The following is a 23,481-nucleotide window of genomic DNA, read 5'->3' on the forward strand; positions in this document are numbered from 1 at the left end:
CTCCTAATCCAGCATTCTATCTACTGAGACACCTAGTTGCCTCTGTTCATTCTATCTATCAAGTCATATCTTATTATATAATTGATAAGTGCTCTATTTTTGCAGCCTACAGTGATATGTTGCACAGTTCCTATTGTTTCCTTATATGATTTAGGATTCCTTATTAATATTTTTCATTGATTAATGATGATCAATTAACTGATGATTATTATATCATTTATGTAGTGTTTCATAATTTGTAAAGGTGTTTTATTCACAACTACATTGTGAGATAATTAGGAAAATACATTTATTCCCATCTTACAAATGAGGAAACCAAGTCTCATAGACATGAAATTATCTGTGCCTCAAATAAGCATCAGAATTCAGTCTGAGACCTTTGGATTCTAAATTCCTTCCACGACAGTTCTTTTAAGTATTTTTTACTGTTAGGTAATGTCCAGATGCAAGTTATTTAGAATGATGTTAAATTAGAAAATTCAAAAGGATTGTTGGATTTTCTGCATGCTAAGGAAAATAGAGAAGCTTTTCAATGGGATTGTGGTTGGGTGTTTGGCTTCTATTTAAATGATAGAAAAATATCAGGGTTGCAAAGGTGACCAAGGTACTGAAGAAGAATAGAATAGAAAATAATCTGGTAATTCTATATTTTAATGTTAGCAGTCATTACTGACCTTCATTTCAGAGACATATTTTTAAAAATATTTTGATCTTAGGTTTGATGATGTTGGCACTTGACATTACTGGACACTCAAAGGTGATAATGAATCTCTATTGACAGCAACTATATGGAACACTCATAGGCATATATAATATAAATTATTTAAAATTTTAAGAGGGAATGATTTCAGTACTTGAGGCAGAAGCAAAAATGATTTCAAGCTTTCAAGACATTGGAACCTTTTCTTAGATTAGGCAATATATTAATATTGCTTCACTAGAGATTAATAGTACTTTTGCCACATTATTAAGTTAACAGGTTTCTGTGCCTGTGATTCATGCTGATAATAACTTTATTCCTTTTAACGATAATTCTCATTCAAAATCAGTTAACAGACACTTGAAAGTTGTGCTAGGAGCTCTTCCTACTTGCAATAGCTCAGCTGCCAGCCCTTTTTTTTTTCATGCTATTCATTTTCCTTTTGATTAAGGGATAAGTTCTTAATAAATCTTTTGAACTTATAATGGTAATTACTGATATTTAGATCATACTTCTCCTTGGTACCCAACTAAATTGATTATTATTTACTGTCCAGGGAGTCATATTATTGATTGTGGGACCCATTATCAGGACACATTTCTTAAGTTAGAATTAGAAGAGACTGGAAGAAGTTATATATTCCTACTCCTTACTTGACGGCAGGTAAGACATTATTACCTCTGTTATGAAGGGAGCCTTTTTTATACATACATTTGAAGGAGACAACTTTCTTGGAAATAAAATGGAAGCAGCAATCTTTCTTTTTTAGAATTTGTAAAACAGTATAATACAAAACCTCCCTTTATAAAAGTCCTTTTCTAAAACTTTTTGTGGCATAGAAGATATCGTCACGTCTAGGAAGCTACACCAATGGAAGACAGCCTCTGCCAAGTTCTAAGATGAAACTGGAATGGGTATCAAGTGCAGATCTAGAGACTTGCTCTTCTCCAATTAGGTAATACTGTAAAATGGATAAAATGTTCCACTCAGACTCAAGGACAACTCTGTTTGAATTCATTTTTAGTGGAGAAACTAAAGTACATTAATATTAGTATTCTTGATAAAAATGAAAAGACACAAAAGAGCTGGACCTAAATGGAAGAAAAAGCCACAAGTTCTTCTCATAGAGGTAAATAAAAGAAGATGGTGGAGTTGATTTTATCATGTGTTCAAAGTCAATAAGTAGTTATTTTGCAATTAATCATTAGAGCTGACATTGATAATTATACTCTATCATTGTAATTTAAACTCTATAAGAAGTATGAGTCAGAATTCAAATAGTTCTCTACAGTTGAGAATCAGTCAACATAAAACAATATGAAATGTAATTGTGATAAATATAAACTCTTATACTTCCTCCTCCACCTCCACCCTCCAAAAAAACTCACTTCACAAGTACATTAAAGAGTCAAACTTAGATAATAACTCAACTGAAAAATGTGTAGGAGTTTTAGTGGATTACAAGAAAGGTTAAGTGAATTTCTGATGGTCATATGGCTAGGAAATTTCAAGTCTGAGACTCAAAACCAGTTTTATTTATTGTATGTCTAAGGCTTAGTCAACTTTCTTCTAAAGTCCTTTCTTGGCTCCATAATATTATAGGACTACACATTAGTCTTTGAGGTGTGTGTTTTTTTCCAAATTCAAAAGAAGTCAATAACATCAATATTAATATCAGAGAATCACAGAATCTCAGCAACGAAAGAACATCAGAAGTCATCTAGTTTAAATCACATTACAGGAGAAATTTTCCCCACAACATTCCCAACAATTGTCTTCAAGGTATTAATACCTCCAGTGAACAGTAACTTGCTACCTATGAATGAAATTCATTGTAATTTTAGACAGTTTTAATAATAGTCTTGATACTTTTCTAATATCAAGTAGGAATCTAACTTTATGTAACCTTCCATTGTTTCTAATTACTTCCTGTGATTCCAATCAAACTAAACTCAGGTGTATTTTCTTTTCTTTTTTTTTCTTTTTCTTTTTTCTTTTTTTTTTCGTAGGGCAATGAGGGTTAAGTGACTTGCCCAGGGTCACACAGCTAGTAAGTGTCAAGTGTTTGAGGCCAGATTTGAACTCGGGTCCTCCTGAATCCAGGGCCAGTGCTTTATCTACTGCACCACCTAGCTGCCCCGGTGTATTTTATTTTAAAAATTATGCCCCTTCAAATACTTAGTGTTGCCCCCTAAATATTTACTTCTTCATATTAAATGTCCTTCAAATGATAGCATATGGCATAGTTTTGAAACCAATACTTTGAAACCCATACTTACTTATATCCCATATTGATTATATGGCAAGGAATGGACAAGCCTTATTCAAAAAGAACCAATTAGATCAAACTAATTTTTAGGTTTTTTTACATGACCTATCCTTGGCAAAGTCATAACTACACACTATCCCACACTGTTGTTATTATTAGATTTGACCCACTGTTCAGGTCAAGGGAGCCAGGAAAAATTTTATGGATGTTAATTCTGTCATCCAGTCAGATACATGTCCTCCTCTTTCATTCGCAAATTTCTTTTATGTTTGTGTCATAATAATATTGAACCAATCTGGGCTAAGACTAAATCCCTAAGACACTCTACTAAAGGCCTTCCTCTCTCCTGCTAGAGCCCTTTGATCCATTAATGACTGCTTTGGGGCTAGTCATTTAATCAATTCTATCAAGCTACATTATCAGTCAGCCTGTATCCATATATATCTTCTCCTTAAGGATATTGTGAAAGATCTTGTCAAATGCCTTGTTGAAATACAGATATAATGTGGCATTCTCCTGAATGACCAGTCTCATAGGTTAGTTTAGCATGACCTGTTATGAACCCTTGCTTATCCTGTGCATTTACCATATCCTTTCTTAAGCGATTTTTAACTTGTTTTTTTCCATAATGCCTTCTAGAATTTTGATAGATAATTAAGATATAATATTTCTTTCCCTCTTTCTCTTTTTTCACATCTGCTTGTCTCTTGTCCTTTTATTATTTTCCTGTACTCTAAGATCTCTCCAAGACACTGATAATGAATGATTTAGCTAGCTTGGCCTTAAGTTCTTTTATTATCTATGCATACAGTTTGTTTAAAACTGGTGATTTGAACACACTGAGAGCATCTAAGTACTTTCTTAGTGGTTCTTACCTTATACTTCAATTCCCTGTTGTTTTTGTTGAATACTCCCCTATCTGAAGATCATTCTTAGTGAAGAACAAAGAAATATAAGAGCTGAATAGTCTTCCCTTCTCTCCATCATCTTATCACTGTGCAATTCACCCCATGCCTTCTTTGATCTTTCTCTTGTCTCCCAACATACGTTTAAAAAATCATTTTGAGGGGCAGCTAGGTGGCAAAGTGGATAGAGCACCAGCCCTGGAGTCAGGAGGACCTGAGTTCAAATCCTGCCTCAGAGCCTTAACATGTACTAGCTTTGTGACCCTGGGCAAGTCACTTAACCCCAATTGCCTCACCCTAAAAAAATAAGAAATAAAACATTTTGGACAATCCTTAGCATTCTTTGCTAAATGTGGCCTCTTGATGGCCTTAGGATTCTGGGCATTATTCCACCAAGGCTATTCAATCTTGTATTTATTCTCAGTTATACACCTTGGCTTCTATCCTCTAGACACATCCTAAAAATGTATTCTGATCAATTCCTTTGACATCTACAGCAGTCTCTTCACATAGCTTCTTTTTTTAGGTTGTGAGACAATATCTTTTCTCTAAACTTTTTTGAAATCTTCTCTTTTTTAAACCTAACATGTACAGCTCATAGAGTCAGCTTTCCCCTAAATCTGTATAACAAACTCCAATGAGTAATCTCCTCCTCCTTGAGATTATTATTTCTACTTTGGCAACCCTTTCCTACTTACTTTTCAAAATCATATCTAAACTATAATTCTCCTCAATTTCTTCCATTATTTTGTGAATAAAATTATTGTAGTAAACTCAGAATCCATTAGTTGTGAAGCATTTAGCAAAAAGAAAGCTCAAATCCATTTCTATATTATTGAAGATTCCCACTACTATTATATCATATTTACATGCCAATTTTATGATGAACTTCTAAAACTCATCCAGTCTGGAATATATTCAAACATACATATGTGTTTGTCTGTGTATCCTATCCACTCACCTGTGCATACTGACCCAAATGCTTTCTACCATACTTATCCACTTTAGTTCATAGATTTTTCTCACAAAAGAATGTTTTTTATATAAAATGCTACTCCACCATCCCTTTTATCTAATTGGCTTCTTTTGAATAAGGCTCGTACTTTTTTTTCCATTTACTAAGTATGGGATATTAGGAAAACAATTGGGAGTCTGAATTAAATTTCCCTAATCTTCAAAATAAGTCCCTGCCTACCCAACAAAGAATTATTCTGAGGATATTGCTATTGTGCAAAATCTATTTTTTTGTCTCTCTCCTACAGAAAATAGATCAGAGAAATTATTTTTTTCATGTCTCCTACAGAGAAAACCAGATTAGGGACAAACAGGAAAAACATAGTAGCAGTTTATTTGTCCCAAAAACAAGCAGCATGATCATGTGAAGACTCCTTCCAAAGAAGGAGCTCGAAGACACTTTTTTTTTGTGAAGGTATATAAACAGGATGTTATCAGTTTCATCAGGATGACACAATTCAACTTAAAAGCAAACACTATGACAAGAATCTATGAAATACAGAACAGTTTAACAATTTCAACTATAACAAGAATATATAAAATGCCAATCAGTTTGATAATTCAACTTAAAGCAACCACTATCATAAGATTATATGATTCAAAAAGGGGTTTGTCAAGAACAAGGATGCCCAGATATTTTTACAAGATAGGGACTTATTTTCCTGGAGAAAGAAGTCAGTAGATAGGGACTTATTTGTTAGCTATCTTGATTCAGTTTGGAGTTCAGTTAGAGGTCATTTTGATCTTACTAATCCAGGGTTTCATAAAATTCTTTTGGATAATAAGGTAAGGCAGCTCCATCAAATCCAGGTGGTTTATATATTCATCATAGCACTATATCTCAATATTTTTTAAATCCAAATTTTTAAGAGTATGGATACTTGCACCGTAAAGACTCTATATCTTAGCAGACAATCTTCAGGAATTGTTGTGGAAAAAATATCATCTCTTATGGTCAATCTTCTGCTCTTTTCAAAGCTTCAAAGAACACTAGACTTAGAGTGAGATGATAGCTAGATTTGGAATTTGCCTTTGATAATAGCTGTGCAACCATGAGAAATCTCTGAAGTTCCATTTCCTCAACTGTGAGGAATATAGCCCAGTGAGCAAGCCTGTGTACTTTCATAGGACTTTCCTCATAGGTAGAAATAATGATTATGTGATGTTCTGTCTCCCTGGGGGATAGAATTGGCAAGAGCTTGGGAAAACAGAAATTGTTTCCTCTGAGCTTCAGTGGAAGAGACACATGGATCCAAAGTTCTGAGAGGTTCCATGAGGGAGAGAAAAACTATGTGTAGAGGAGTCAGAACTTCAAAAATGTCCTCATTTCTAGCTTGTTTTACTAGTGAATTTCAGAAACTTTTTCATGGGGAACATTGAGGTCTCTGACTGACTCTCTCTCTCTCTCTCTCTCTCTCTCTCTCTCTCTCTCTCTCTCTCTCTCTCTCTCTCTCTCCTTACTTTGTGCAATGTCTGTGGACTGTGATCTTCTCTTTGTTATTGACATGAATAAATAGACTTGTTCACTAATTAATATTTGGGATGGTTTTGGGGGTTCCTTGTGTTTGGCTTGTATGGAGTCAAACCTTCAGATATAGAGGAGACTCCTTCCCCATTAAGGGATAACAAGCATACAAATTGGCTTTAACCTAAAAAGTAATTTACCCCTCAACTATTAATATTTAGGGAGGTTGATGGTTATAATTATAGTACATTATGCCATCTCTGAGGAGAACAGCGCAGGCCAGACTCATAGCCCCAGTATCATGCTTCTCTCCAGAAAGAATCAAAGTCTCCCTTGAAGTAGGATTCCAGAGATATATATATTCACACTTCTGTATAGGGTGCACTTAGACAAACCCAGATGGATATACACACAGCTACGTGACCAATGACCACACTTATGCATTTACCCTACATTAATAATATCTCTCATATTTACCTCATAGTGTTGTGAGAATACAAGGTATATGTGGTGCTTTAAAAACTTTAGTACTGTATATGTGTGTGCGCGTGTGTGTGTGTGTGTGTGTGAGAGAGAGAGAGAGAGAGAGAGAGAGAGAGAGAGAGCGCTTTTATTATTAGAGTTTATTGCCTGTACATTATAAAAAAGATTTCTAGCTTGGTAGAATCTGCTAAGGATTGTACTCCATTAGAATAACCTTCAAGAACCCAGGGTCAAGTACACACTACATTGAGACATCACATTTCATAACATTTTGCCTTTAGTGGAGATTTTATATGTATAAAATGAAATAATAAATGCAGAGTCATTTTTGAAAAGATGAGAATTCAGTAAAGTATATTTTAAATAAAAATAGAATTTGTATGGAACTTATTTTATGTGTTCTGAGAGTAGGAACTGGTTGTGTGTGTATGCACAAACCCTTATTTTCCCACAATGCTTGGAGTGAAAAGTTTCTAGATCATTGAAGGAAATCATCTTTGGACTACAACTCGCAGAAACCTGTTCATGGACTCTAGAGTATAACCATGTCACCCATCATGGACTCTTTTGGGGCAGGCACACTGCCAGTGCACAGTTTTTAAAAGGTGATGAGTCTCACCAGGGAGGCTAGAGAGAATAGATGGGAGCAATGAGGAAAATTTGGAGCTTCATCTAGACCAGACCATGGGACGTATCACCAAGGGATCAATGAACCCTCTAGACTACAGCTGCTGTGCCCAAAGATGTCAGCTGTTTTTTGGGGGGGATTTTTGCTTCCACTGTAACAAGTTTCTCTAATAACTTTCTGTGAGTGATCTGATATGTCCTCCTGCTGTGTTAGGGAGACAGAAAGGTTAATTGGGAATTGATTAGAACTATTGGGAAACATGCTAGATTTGGCACCTTCATGGGAATGGGTGCCGAGAGTACTTCTTACCTCCTTCAATTCCTTGTTATTGAATTGCCATTTTATTTTAATTAAATTTCTTTGCATTAATTCCTGTGTTATCAGTATGGCTCTGGTATAAATAGAGCTGTGATTTTTAAAAAATAAATATTTACTCTCCTAATAGTCCCATGAACCTGGGTATAGGAGAAAAGAAGACACGTCATAGGAGTAACAAGGTAAATAAACACAACTTACAGTTAACTTACACTCAAGTCTCAAAAGCTCTTTAACTTGAAGAAGTAGTTTGGTATAGAGGAGAGAAAGTACCAGGGTTCAAATCTCAACTTTATTTTTAATTGTCTCTGTGATTCTATGTAGACAACATGTAAAAAAAAGAGAACAGGGGAGGCTGAATTCCTAAGGTAGTTTCTGACTCTAAATCTGTGATCCTATGGATTTTTATTTCTCTTTAGCAAGTGGAGAAATTGAAGGCAAGAGAAAATAAGTATCTGTTGTTGTTTATCTGAGGTCCACAGGAATATGACATCAGGATGATGTAATGACTTTCACTGAATTGATGTGAGGGAGGGTGGTGCAAGGTCACCAACTTGACTCTCTCCTCCAGAGCCAACTGGGTCCAGTGGTAAGAAATGCATCAGGATGACTGGAGATGGCACTGGATATTTGAGGCAATTGGGGTTAAAGTACTTGCTCACAGTCACACAGCTAGTAAGTGTTTGAGATCAGATTTGAACTCAAGTCCTCCCAGCTTCAGGGCCACTGCACCATCTAGCTGCTACCCAGCTGCCCCCAAGTATCTAAGTTGATACTCTATAATTGCTTGTTGGGTTGCATTAAGAATAGTCCATATAAGGGACAGCTAGGTGGTGCAGTGGATAGAGCACTGGCCCTAGATTCAAGAGGACCTGAGTTCAAATCCAGCCTCAGACACTTGACACTTACTAGCTGTGTGACCCTGGGCAAGTCACTTAACCCTCATTGCCCCCCCCAAAAAAAGTCCATATGGAGGTGGAATCCTGATGACTTTTTTTATTCATTTCACATTGTTCCTCATTAACATATGCTCCATTCTAAATAAAGTTCCTAGTATGTTTCTTCTCAGTCTGCAAACATTAGTGCATCTACTAGGAGTCAACCAATTATTGATTTGGTTAAGTGCCTATGATGTAGGCAATTTAAGGACCTAGTATAGCCAAAGGACAATTCCAAGTGCTAGGAATAGATCAAATGGCATTTAGATCCTAAATTTCACCTCTCTCAGCTTCTCATGGCTGGACTTGATCAAGGTGGAAATCCCTACTAATACCTACTCTAGAGGTTAAAGATTACTTCATAATTGGCTTCCTTATGTAGCGATATAACTATGGACCCTAAATAAATACTATTACATAATGATAGTGATCATTTACATAATATATGTATTTTTTAATGAAAGGGGTTGGTGGAGAGATGGAGGGAGAACTTGATAGTATTCTGAAGGGAAAAAACACTACTATGAAAGTTGACAAAAAGGACACATGAGTAAAAAGTTACTTAGATTTATACTTTCTTAGCTATGATAATATTCTCTCTCTCTGTATACACATACATACATATTTGTATATAAAATATGTTGATTTTTACATAGTGAAGATATAGTATATACACTATAATCATATATAAATATATATATGATTACATTTATAAGTTGCTATTTGACTTCCTATAAACTCCATGAAGATAAATTCTAAATCTTTAATATCTTTGTGTTTCCCAAAGGACTTATAGAGTAAACTAGTCAACTGTATATATTAGAGAGAGAGAGATGTAGTTTTGTATATACATATATGTATATATTTAAATAGGTAATATGTATATATTTAAGTATCTAATACATAGGAAGGACATTTGTATATATATATTTCCCTATATATTAATAGAGATAGATAGAAGACATATCTACTTTACTAAGGCATTTGTATGGATATGTTAAATAAGGCACTTTATAATTCCTTAACAAGATCTAAAGATATTAAAGATTTAGACTCTCATGGAGTTTGCAGGAAATGAAATAGCAATTTTAAAATTTATTCATTTTGTCCATCCAAGTTCTCCTAGTCTCCTAGTATATTGATAGACTTGTGTTTATTCAAACATATCCTCTCACTTAGTTTTCTTTTTTGAATCACAGACAGCAGCACCCAAGCACTTCAGCAAAAATCATAAAGTAGATAAAGCGTTTGGTTACCCTCCATTTCTTTTCTTAGGTCATTTGAGTTCAATTAGCAAACTCCAGTAGACTATCTTATTAAGCCTTTTAGTGAATATTTGAATGAATGAATCAATAACTAAAAATTTCAAAAATGTCTCCACCAATTCCTATCTGCCTTGGGGAAAATAAAACAAAAACAACAACTCCCCCTTGGTGATTTTGCCAGTGATCCTGATGCGGGCTATGGGATATCTTGTGGAGAGGGATTTAACTCAGCCATGTAGATAAAAGCAACAATAACACTTTTAAGTGATTCTTACTCATTGTTGATAGAAGAAAAGGTACTGACAGCTGATTCAAAACCTAAGGGATCTCATTTCTTATATCCCAACCTAGGAGGGATACATTCTGCATGGTATACATACTCAACAGAGAAAATTATGAAGATAGATGGGTTTTACAAATAATTTTTCCATGAACTGTACTACTATTGTGCATAGAATGAACAAAACTTCTCCTACCATAGGTTTAGTAAAGCTATATCAATTCAGAATTAAGACTATTAAAAAGGTAAGGATTCTTATACCAGTCTTTCACAGATGCCTAGTCAATAGAATAATGTTCACTGGGAGGATATATAAAAGGCTTTCTCTGAAGCTGTCACTATTTTAATGAAGAGGCTTTTTCCTCTTTCCCAAATACAGATTCCTTCAGGATATTACCTGCAGACTATGAATTCCAACTTGAATTTGAATGGGTTTCTTCTGCCAATTGCAGCAATGAATGTGATAAGCATCATACCTCTATTAATTCTTGCTCCTTTTCTTGAGTGTATCAGCACTTGCCTGTTTCCTCTAAAGAGGGGAGGACCACCACTGTTAATATGCATTAGTAAGTATAACTTACTTCCAGAAATTTATGTATGTATATAGGTACCTACATATATGTCAGTATGTATATATTTCTACTTTAAAATACTCTAAATTACAATGGTAGAAGAGCTAGCTGATAATCCCAAGCATTGTGGGACCAATGAAAAGTACTACAGTATAACCAAAAAGCATTATGTGGCATGACAGAAAACCCCAAGTTTAATTCACTAAAATATATTGGGGACAGGCTTCAGAAATAGAGCATTAAATATCAATTATTGTAGGTAGCCAAGTAAAAGTTCTTCACTTAAAAATGAAAAAAAAAAGCCAGATTGTCCAAGATGATTTTTCAGTTACAAGAAAGCAAATGGGCAATTGAAATATGATATTCTAAAAAGCAAAGGATATTATTTTGCTCCACAAATATCAGTCAAAATCAGCCAATAAAAATTTAAGTGTTTACTCTGTGCAAAGCACTATGCTAAGTTCTGAGGATACAAAAAACAGGCATAAGACTATCACTGCTCTCAAGGATCTCAGGGGAAAGACAATACAAAAAAAAAAAAGATGAAGGTAATGGAGCTAATGTAAAGGCATCATGACGTCCTATACTGCAGTGGGAAATAATGAGGTGAATCCTGTGGGTGGCCTCCTAAATGATGGAGTATCCAGGACACCTTTTCAATGTCTAACCTTTTCCCAGGGACAGAGGTGTGAGTTTTTGAGTTGATGTCACCTTGCAGGACATTGAGTTTCTGGAAAACATAAAGTCCAGAGAAGCTCTGTGGGAAGTAAGTATATCCTGCCAAGTTGTTTTGCTATCAATATAAAAAGAGGAATTGTAGGTGCTCCTTTAAAAGAAATCAGAAGTGAATAGTGCATTTGACATGCAAATTCATGACACAAAAGAATATGAGCAATAAACAAGAACTTTTGGAAAAATATCTGCAATGAAATTAATTTTCCTGAATCTAAGGGAAGGGAAGTCTATTGACATTAATGTTAGGTTTTGTATGTGTGCATATACATGCGGGATCAGAGAGTGTGAACTTTCACAGTATTTGAGGGCCATTGAGACAACAAAGAGTTAACATCAATGGGGGAATTTCAAATGCAAAATAATTAGGTGAAGAAGGACTGGACTTGGAATAATATTTTGCAGACATTAACCTACATTCCTTAATGAATGAATCAACATTTTTGGAAGAAAAAAATAGGAAGATTATTTGGTAGGAAAAAGGAATAGAAGGAATAGACAGTGGGGCAAATCTGAAGTCCATTCCTTCTTATTGTTCATTGAAGAATGTTAGGTGTCTCCTTGGATTGGGGTTCTGAGGACAGGGAGACAGAGACAGAGACAGAGAGACAGAGAATCTCTGTAGAAGACCAGAATGAAATTAGAATAAGATAAACAAATGTAAGAACTAAGTCCTGACTTAAAATTGGAGAAAAATTTAAATAACAGGATTTAATTTAACTCTACATCTAGATGTATTTACAGTATCATGCAATCAACGATGCACATCTTTCATTTGGATCTATGTATTTTTGTAAGTAATCATTTTCATTCATTAAACCGTAGTATCAACATTATCTAAACCTAGAACCAGACCTTTGAATCACTATATCACAAAATGTTAAATTAAGATTTTAAAATATAATAAAAATATTTAATTATATTGCATTTTTTCTAAAAACATCAATAATAATTTTAGTTGAACCAAAAGGGTTCAAATGCCATTGATAAAAAATAAAAATATTTTAAAATATTTCATATTTATGACATTATTCTAATTTATTTTCTAAGTTTTATAGTTATACAATATGTGGTAGTACATATCTAAAGTTTATATATAAGAATATATAATCAATCAAATGTCAAAAGAAAAAAATAATAGTCAATTCTCCAGTAACTATGATTCCATCAATATGAATATGTCCTCCAGCAACATAGATCAGAACCTATCATACTTGTCCATCCTATGTTGTTCTTTCCATATACCACAAGGAGTCTTCTAAGTCTCCTAAGGAAACTTTCTTTGAGCTCTCAGTATCAGAATAGTAATGGAACAAAATGTTCATCAATTTTCCTTTGTTTTTATTGATATAACATGCTCATCTTTTTTAATTGTACATTTCTTTGATATCATTCTAAATATTGATTTTACTTCATAATATTTTATATGTATTGTATTGCAGCTTGTTCATGTCCATGTTGAGCCTCTCCATTGTTTTCTTCTTCTTTTTTTTTTTTTTTTGTGGGGCAATGGGGGTTAAGTGGCTTGCCTAGGGTCACACAGCTAGTAAGTGTCAAGTGTCTGAAGCCGGATTTGAACTCAGATACTCCTGAATCCAGGGCCGGTGCTTTATTCACTGCACCACATAGCTGCCCCTCCATTGTCTTCTGAATGATTCATTTCACTTCAAGCACTATAATGTTCCATAACTCAACACTGCCATATCACCAAAAGAATATTGGGATTAAAAAGATGGACCTTTATTTCTGAGAGAAACTTGGGGCCATTAAAAGAACTTTGTAAGTTCCTAAAGGAATTAAACTGATTCTCCTATTCCTATCAAAGATATATACTCTAATAGATGAGAACTACAAGGATATTTTTTCAAGTAATATCAGCTTCTATATCAATGAACTCCATCCAGAGTAGGATGTATGTAAAATGATGCATCAGGGTAAAGAGGAAAAATTAAGATGTATCGTTATATTTATTTATTTATTATCTAAAACTAAGTAACCAAGCTTTACTAATATTTCAAATGTAGATTGACACTTGCACCATCACTCACTTTTCACCTAGAGTCAACAAGGAATAGTGTACAGTACAAAGAGTTACACAGTACAAAGAGGGAGACAGTGCCTTCATTTTTTGTTCTTTTGTTTTTAGTTATTTCTTTCAGTTAAATAGGTTTATAATTCATATTATCCAGTTTTGACTAAACTAAGCATCAGAAAGTAGATGAGCTGTTTATAAAGATTGCTACAAAAACAAACAAAAACCCCTTACACTGAAGTTAATACCAGTAATGTGAACATAGGTGAACAGTTAGAAGATAATGGGAGTGACACCTCTACTCCTAGGTTGAGTCTTTCATTAGTCCCATTGTAAAGTAAAAACAATGATCTAATCAGATCAGACAAAAAAGGAGCCAAAAAGAAACAGAAATATGTATTTTAAAATTTGAAACATTTATTTGCACACTCTATATTAATAATGAATCTTCCATGCATGTATTAGCCACAGATACTATGAAGCCATCACAATTAGCAAGACATTTAAAAATTAAGCTTGTGTTGCCAAAAATTTATATAAATATCTCAACTATTTAAAACTTGGGAACAGAACTTTATAACATTTAAAGTAAAAGTTTTCCAAATTAAGAGTTTCAATGAATTTTGAACCTAATTTTTTAAAGTATACAACTATAAAAACTTTGGATTAGTTTGCAAGAAAAACTGATTAACATCAAGGAAAATGGAAATTTCTAGTCAAATTTCAACAACAACAAAAACCCTTTGCATAATTGGTGGGTGGGACTGAAAATAAGTATCATGATTTAGTCAGTGCAATCAACGATGCAAGTCTTTCATTTGAACCTATGTATTTTTGTGAGGAATCATTTTCAGTAGTTAAAACCTAGTATCAAAATAAGCTGAACTTAGAAGCAGACCTCTGAATCAATATATCATAAAACATTAAACTAAGATTTTTTTTAAATGATGAAATATTTAATTACATTGCTACTTCTAAAAATAATATCAATAATGATTTAGTGGAAGCAAAAAGGAGTTTGTACCATTTATAAATAAAATTAAAATTATTTTAAAATATTTTATCTTTATTGCATGACTTTAATTTGTAAGTTTTATAATCATACTACATATGAATATAGTAGTACAAATATAAATTTATATATATGCATACACAAATATACAGATACATATAGATATACACATAAACAGCACAGGAACCATTTTTTATTACTGGTAGGCAGTCTTCAATACCTTTTTTCTATGTGAATAGTTAACCCAAATCTATGATTATGAAATAACAACAATAATAGCTAACATTTTTTTCTTTGGAACTTTAAGGTTTGGAAAGTGCTTCACAATTATCTCATATTTTACCCTTACAATAAACCTGGAAAATGTGTACTATTTTTATTCACATATTACAGATGAGAAAATTCAGGTAGATGGAGATTAAGTGATTTATTAGTCATACAGCTAATAATGTATGAGGTGGGATCCAAACTCAGGTTTTCCTGACTCCAGTGCCATATACTCTGTAATCTAGGATGTGATGCAATTATCACAATGTCACAAACAAAAACATCTGGAGAAATGCATTATCTCTACAGCATCCTGTTTCACTTTGGACCTGTTCAAATTTGTGCAGCATATTCTCATAAATATTCCATATAAATGGGAAAAATAAGAATATAGATCAGTCATTTTTGATGTCCCTTGAATTGCCTTTGTCTAATAATAATATATTTCATTGTTTGGTTTATTCATGTCCAATTCTTAGTGGCCCTGTGGGTATGCCAATACTGTTCATGGGGTTTTCTTGGCAGACACTAGAGTGATTTGCCATTTCCTTCTCCATTGGATTAAGGCAAACAGAGGTTAAGTGGCTTGCCCAGGGTCTCATTTCTAGAAAGTCTCTGAACATGGATTTGAACTCAAGTCTTCCTGACTCCAGGCCCAGCACTCTATCTACTAAGGCATCTAATTGCCTCAGTAACACATAGCAGACACTTAATAAATGGTGACTGATTGATGAATTCATAAAATCTAGGATGTTTTTTCCATGACTTTGATATTGCTATCCATCCCACTTTACCCTCCAACTGTCAATTCCCTCAAAATTCTTTCATTTCTGATATGAATTACTCCTGTATATATTTGGTGTAGTCCAGTTTATTTTCTTCAGTGAAATTTCCACTTCCTTTAAAAACACACCAGATACCATGATGTTATATTCCATCTTTGGTGGCTTCCCTGTCCTTGATGATCAGAAGTTTGTTCTTTTAAAAAATGAAAATCATTTCCATCTAGAATTGTTAGATGCTCTTGGAACTACTTTTTCAATTGAGTTCATAACCAAGATTTCCTTAAATTAGGTTTATTCTCCACTGTTCTTCTCTGCTTTATGAAGTTATGATGCAGATAACCTTCTTCCATCCTTCTCTAAGATTTTTGAAATAAGTTTAATACTCAAAACTGCAATTGGTAAGAAGGTCAAGTGTTTTCTGACTAAGGTGGTTTTGGAGTTCTTTTGTTCTCATTATAGAAATCGACTTTTATCAGTTAAACTTCTATGCAAAGTTGTTATAAGTATTAATGTAATTTCATCCATTTCTCATTTGTTAGCATCAATGACTCATTTAAGTAGGTCAGGTTGGAATTGTTTCATTGTATCGCATATTTTTCTTTATTTTTATTTTCTTTTAGTTTTTCTATTAATTTTAATATTTTTTCTAACTGTACACATCCATATAGCAGATTCAAGAATACTTCTCCATGACTAATAATTGGTTTCCTATCTGTTAAAATACAATCAGTCTAACTTTTTTGATTTGATTTGGTACTTTCTATCTCTAATGCCTTTCAGTTCTTTTCCCAGGGAAAGGATACATGATAAGCAAGTAACTTCTGTAAAATCTACAAGTCTTTAATTTTCTACTACTGAACCATATTTCCCTACATATTTTTCACTGTTGTCATCTACACTCACCTTTGCCTTAAATTTACTGAATAGCAAAAATATATTAAAGTATGATACAGTCAAGAATGTACTTGACTATAGAACAATAATCTAACATTGTTTGTTTAGCTTTTGTTCCAGTTCAAATTCAATATCTTAGTAATTCCCAAGATCAAGTGAAATGTTTATCTGACAGAAGGAACTGTGATAAACACAGGCATAATGAATCAAGAAGACAGTCAATCGGGGGCAGCTGGGTGGTACAGTGGATAAAGCACCACCCTTGGGTTCAGAAGGACCTGAGTTCAAATCCGGCCACAGACACTTGACACTAGCTGGGTGACCCTGGGCAAGTCACTTAACCCTCATTGCCCCACAAAAAAAAAAGACAGGCAATCTGAGCTTTCGGGTACTTTACTCATTTTTTTGGCCCTTAGATAAATCTGATAACTCATAGCTTCATCTATGACTAAAGAGCTATCAATCTGTTCTTGTCAGGTAGAGATTTTCTAGCCACTGCATCATAATAAATGGTAACCAAAATAGCCTGCAGGTTCTTTGAAGAGAAGAAAGCCTGAAGCATGTGGCATATGGAAAGACACAACTACTTTCCCAGCCTAACACCACTTATTATTGATCATAATATTAGAAAAGCTCTGCCCAGCAGAGACTCCATGCCTAGGATGTTAGTATATAGTCATTGTGTGACTATTTGTGGGGCTTTGTGTTGTCATTATCAAAGTCATTGGGGGTCTCCTAATAATAGAAGAGTGAATTCCTCCTTCAAGTTATAGGCTCTGGCCACATATGGGTGTGCACTTCTATACATGCTTCCCAGGCATGTAAATTCTCTACACTGTTAGTATACGTATTTGGAGAAGTGTGCCCCAGACTTATGGGCATGGTTCATTGGTTGTAAAGACCAAAGAATTCATTACTACTTAGACTTGTTGGCAATGAGTCTCCCTATAATTAGGTTGTCTGATCTCAAAAAAGCAGACAGTTCTTTGTCTGTTTTTGTTTTGCTTTTGGTGAGAATCGATTGGAAGTATAAACCCAAGGAGCTTTTGCTCCATTAGCATAACTTTTTTTTAATTAATAAAGAATTTTAATTTTTTTCCATTACATGTAAAGATAGTTCTCAACCTTTGTTTATACAAGCTTTACAATTTCAGATTTTTCTCCCTCCCTCCCTCCTCTCCCTCCCCCCTCACCTAGACAGCAGGTAATCTGATATAGGTTTTATTTATAAATATATATATATATATATATATATATATATATATATATATATATATATACACACACACACACATAACATTAATCCTATTTCTGCATTAGTCATGTTAAAAGAGAAAAAAAATCAGAGCAATGATGGAAAACCTCAAAATAGAAAAAAACAACAGCATCAAAAACAAAAGAAATAGTATGGTTCATTTAGCATCTATACTCCACAGTTCTTTTTTTTTTTTCCTGGATTTGGAGATCCTCTTCTATCATGAGTTACCTGGAACTCTTCTGTACCATTGCATTGGTGAGAAGAATATAGTCCATCACAGTAGATCAACACTCAATGTTGATGTTACTGTGTACAATGTTCTTCTAGTTCAGCTCATCTCACTCATCATCAGCCCACACAAGACCCTCCAGGTTTCTCTGAACTCCTCCTACTCATCGTTTCTTATAGCACAATAGTATTCCATTGTATTCATATACCACAACTTGTCCAGCCATTCCCCAATTGACGGGCACCCCTTCAACTTCCAATTCTTTGCCACCACGTAAAGAGCAGCTATAAATATTTTTGTACATGTGGGTCCCTTTCCCCCTTCCATGATCTCTTTGGGGAAAAGTCCCAAAAGTGGTATTGCTGGGTCAAAGGGTATGCACAGCTTTATCACCCTTTGGGCATAAGTCTAAATTGCTCTCCAGAATGGTTGGATCAGTTCACAGCTCCACCAACAATGGATTAGTGTTCCAATTTTCCCACAGCTTCTCCAACATTTATTATTTTACTTTTTTGTCATTTTAGCCAATCTGATAGGTGTCAGGTGGTACCTCAGAGTTGTTTTCATTTGCATCTCTCTAATCATTAGAGATTTAGAGCATTTTTTCATATGGGAATAGATAGCTTTGGTTTCTTCATCAGAAAACTGCCTGTTCATATCCTTTGACCATTTCTCAATTGGGGAATGACTTGGGTTCTTATAAATTTGATTTAGTTCCCTATATATTTTAGAGATGAGGCCTTTATCAGAAATACTGGCCTCAAAAATTGTTTCCCAGCTTTCTGCCTCCCTTCTAATTTTGGATGCATTGCTTCTGTTTGTACAATTTTTTTTTAATTTAATGTAATCAAAATCATCCACTTTGCATTTTATAATAAACTCTATCTCTTCTTTGGTCAAAAACTGTTTTCCTTTCCAAAGATCTGATAGGTAGACTATTCCTTTCTCTCCTAATTTACCTATGGTATCACCTCTTATGTCTAAATCGCGTATCCATTTTGACCTTATTTTAGTATAAGGTGTAAGATGTTGGTCTATGCCTAATTTCTGCCATACTATCTTCCAGTTTTCCCAGCAGTTTTTGTCAAATACTAAGTTCCTATCCCAGAAGCTGGAGTCTTTGGGTTTGTCAAACACTACATTACTAGTGTCATTTACTACTGCATTTCCTGAGCCTAGCCTATTCCATTGATCCTCCACTCTATTTCTTAGCCAGTACCAGATAGTAAAGCTCCAGGTTTGGTACTGCTAACCCACCTTCCTGTGAATTTTTTTTCATCATTTCCCTGGATATTCTTGATTTTTTGTTTTTCCAGATGAATTTTGTTATTATTCTTTCTAGCTCTATAAAATAATTTTTAGGTAGTCTGATTGGTATGGCACTGAATAAGTAAATTAATTTAGGCAGTATTGTCATTTTCACTATATTAGCTCTGCTATCCATGAGCAATTGATATCTTTCCAATTATTTAGATCTGATTTGATTTGTGTGAAGAGTGTTTGGTAGTTGTGTTCATAGACTTCCTGGATTTGTCTTGGCAAGTAGACTCCCAAGTACTTTATATTATCTACTGTTACTTTAAATGGAATTTCTCTTTCTATCTCTTGCTGCTGGACTTTGTTGGTCACGTATAGAAATGCTGATGATTTATGTGGATTTATTTTATATCCTGCTACTTTACTAAAGTTGTTAATTGTTTCAAGTAATTTTTGACTTGATTCTCGAGGATTCCTTAAGTATACCATCATATCATCTGCAAAGAGTGATAGTTTTGTTTCCTCCTTGCATATTCTAATTCCTTTAATTCCTTTCTCTTCTCTGATTGCTAAAGCTAACATTTCTAGGACAATATTAAATAATAGGGGTGATAATGGACATCCCTGTTTCACCCCTGATCTTATTGGGAAGGCCTCTAATTTATCTCCATTGCATAAAATAATTGCTGATGGCTTTAGGTAGATACTGTTTATTATTTTAAGGAAAGCTCCCCCTATTCCTAAACTCTCCAGTGTTTTTATTAGGAATGGGTGTTGTATTTTGTCAAAAGCTTTCTCTGCATCTATTGAGATAATCATATGATTTTGGTTGGTTTTCTTATTGATGTGGTTGATTATGTTAATAGTTTTCCTAATGTTGAACCAGCCCTGCATTCCTGGTATAAATCCCACCTGGTCATAGTGTATCATCCTGGTGATCACTTGCTGTAATCTCCTTGCTAATATCTTATTTAAGATTTTAGCATGAATATTCATTAGGGAAATTGGTCTGTAATTTTCTTTCTCTGTTTTTGCTCTGCCTGGTTTTGGTATCACCACCATATTTGCGTCATAAAATGAATTTGGTAGAACTCCTTCTTCACCTATTTGTCCAAATAATTTGTATAATATTGGAATTAATTGTTCTTTAAATGTTTGGTAAAATTCACCCGGAAATCCATCTGGCCCTGGGGATTTTTTCTTAGGGAGTTCATTAATGACTTGTTCAATTTCTTTTTCTAATATGTGCTTATTTAAGGATTTTATTTCTTCTTCAGTTAACCTGGGCAGTTTTGTATTTTTGTAAATATTCATCCATTTCATTTAGATTGTTCAAATTTATTGGCATACAGTTGGGCAAAATAATTCCTAGTTATTGATTTAATTTTCACTTCATTGGTGGTAACATCCTCTTTTTCGTTTTTGATACTGGTAATTTGGTTTTCTTTCTTTTTTTTATCAAATTAACCAATATTTTATCTATTTTATTGGTTTTTTCATAAAACCAGCTCTTAGTTTTATTGATTAATTCTATAGTTTTTTTCCTTTCAATCTTATTAATTTCTCCTTTGATTTCCAGGATCTCTAATTTTTTATCTAATTGGGGATTTCTAATTTGTTATTTTTCTAGCTTTTTAAGTTGCATGCCCAATTCATTAATCTCCTCTTTCTCTTTTTTATTCATGTAAGCATTTAGAGCTATAAATTTTTCCCTAAGCACTGCTTTGGCTGCATCCCATAGATTTTGGTATGTTGTCTCATTAGTGTCATTTTCTTGGATATAGTTATTGATTGTTTCTATGATTTCTTGTTTGGCCCATTCATTCTTTAGAATGAAATTATTTAGTTTCCAATTGATTTTCATTCTACTTTTCCCTGGCTCTTTCTTACATGTAATTTTTATTGTATCATGATCTGAGAAGGATGCATTTACTATTTCTGCCTTTCTACCTTTAACTATGATGTTTTTGTGCCCTAATACATGGTCAATTTTTGAAAATATGCCACGTACTGCTGAGAAAAAGGTATATTCCTTTATATCCCCATTCAATTTTCTCCAGACATCTATCATGTCTAACTTTTCTAGTAATCTATTCACCTCTTTCACTACTTTCTTATTTATTTTTTGGCTAGATTTATCTAATTCTGAGAGGGGGAGATTCAGATCCCCCACTAGTATAGTGTTACTGTCTAATTCCTCTTGTAACTCATTTAACTTCTCCTTTAAGAACTTGGATGCTATACCACTTGGTGCATACATATTCAATATTGATATTACTTCATTATTTATAGTACCTTTAAGCAAGATGTAATTTCCTTCCTTATCTCTTTTAATGAGATCTATTTTTGCCTGCACTTTGTCTGAGATAAGGATTGCTACCCCTGCTTTTTTTACTTTAGCTGAAGCATAATATATTCTACTCCAGCCTTTTACCTTTACTCTGTGTGTATCTCTCTGCTTCAAATGTGTTTCTTGTAAACAGCATATTGTACAATTCTGGTTTTTAATTCACTCTGCAATTGGCTTCTGTTTTATAGCAGAGTTCATCCCATTCACATTCACGGTTATTATTACTGACTGTCTATTCCCCTCCATTCTATTTACCCACTTTGTACTTTCCCCTCCTTCTTTTACCCTATTCCTCCTCACTGATGTTTTACATCTAACCCCTGCCTCCCCCAATCTGCCCTCCCTTTTTATCACCCCCCTCTCTTTTCTTTACCCTTTTCTCCCTTGCTTTTGTCCTCCCTTCTATCAGTCCCCCTTTCCCTTCCCCTTTTGATTCCCTAAAGAATGCGTTAAGTTTCTTTATCCCAATGAACATATAAGTTATTCCCTCTTTGAATCAAATCTAATGAGAATAGGGTTGAAACAATGTTCACCCCTCCTTTCTTTCCCTCTATTGTAATAGGTTTTTTTTCCACCTCTTCATATGATATAATTCATCCCTTTCCACCTCCCCTTTCCTCTCCTCCCCATAGACTCCATTTTTAACCCCTTAAAATTTTTTTTTGTATCACCACATCAAAGACAATTTATATTTATACCCTCTGTGTAAAGTCCTTCTCTCTGCCCAAATACATTTACAATTCTTAAGAGTTATGAGTATTATCTTCCCATGTAGGGATATAAACAGTTTAACCTAATAGGGTAACTTTTTTTTTTCCCCTCTGTTTACCTTTTTAAACTTCTCTTGAGTCTTGTATGTTGAGATCAAATTTTCTATTCAGTTCTGGTCTTTTCACCAGGAAAGATTGAAAGTCCCCAATGTCATTAAATGTCTATCTTTTCCCCTGAAAGAAAATGCACATTTTTGCTGGGTAATAGATTCTCCGCTGCAATCCAAGCTCCTTTGCCTTCCAGAATATCATATTCCAAGCCTTGCGGTCCTTTAATGTTGAAGCTGCCAGGTCCTGACTGTGTCTCCATGATATTTAAATTGCTTCTTTCTGGCTGCTTGGAGTATTTTCTCCTTCACCTGATAATTCTGGAATTTGGCTACAATATTCCTTGGAGTTTTCCTTTTGGGGTCTCTTTCAGGAGGTGATCAGTGGATTCTTTCAATGATGATTTTATCCTCTGATTCTATGATATCAGGGCAGTTCTCCTTAATAATTTCCTGGAATATGGTGTCTAGGTTCTTTTTCTGGTCATGGCTTTCAGGCAGTCCAATGATTCTCAAATTGTCTCTCCTCAATCTGTTTTCCAGATCAGTTGTCTTTCCAATGAGGTATTTCACATTTTCTTCTATTTTTTCATTCTTTTGATTCTGCTTGACTGATTCCTGGTGTCTCATGGATTCCTTATCTTCCAACTGTCCGATTTTAATTTTTAAAGCATTGTTTTCTTCAGTAAGATTATGCACCTTTTTTTCCATTTGGCCAAGTGAATTTTTTAAGGCAGTGTTTTCTTCAATGAGATTATGCACCTTTTTTTCCATTTGGCCAGATGAATTTTTTAAGGCATTGTTTTCTTCAATGAGATTATGCACCTTTTTTTCCATTTGGCCAATTGAATTTTTTAAGGCATTGTTTTCTTCAGTGAAATTATGCACTTTTTTTTCCATTTGGCCAGTCAATCTTTGTGCTTCCTTTTCCAAGCTGCTGATTCTTTTTTCATAGTTTTCTTGTTTTGCTTTCATTTTTCTCCCCATTTTTTCTTCTACCTCTCTCAATTGATT

General features: G+C 34.1%; 1 protein-coding gene across 1 annotated transcript in view; it reads left to right on the forward strand.

Annotated features, from left to right (window-relative positions):
- SLC15A5 (solute carrier family 15 member 5) overlaps positions 1-23,481 on the forward strand; it is a 160,066-nt gene that overhangs the window by 77,439 nt on the left and 59,146 nt on the right. Inside the window, exon 5 of the mRNA XM_043967604.1 lies at positions 10,642-10,828. Within this exon, the coding sequence (XP_043823539.1) occupies positions 10,642-10,828 (187 nt within the window). The remainder of the gene's footprint in view (positions 1-10,641; positions 10,829-23,481) is intronic.

The sequence above is a fragment of the Dromiciops gliroides genome, chromosome 5 (genome assembly GCF_019393635.1).
Source record: "Dromiciops gliroides isolate mDroGli1 chromosome 5, mDroGli1.pri, whole genome shotgun sequence".
Lineage (NCBI taxonomy): Eukaryota > Metazoa > Chordata > Mammalia > Microbiotheria > Microbiotheriidae > Dromiciops > Dromiciops gliroides.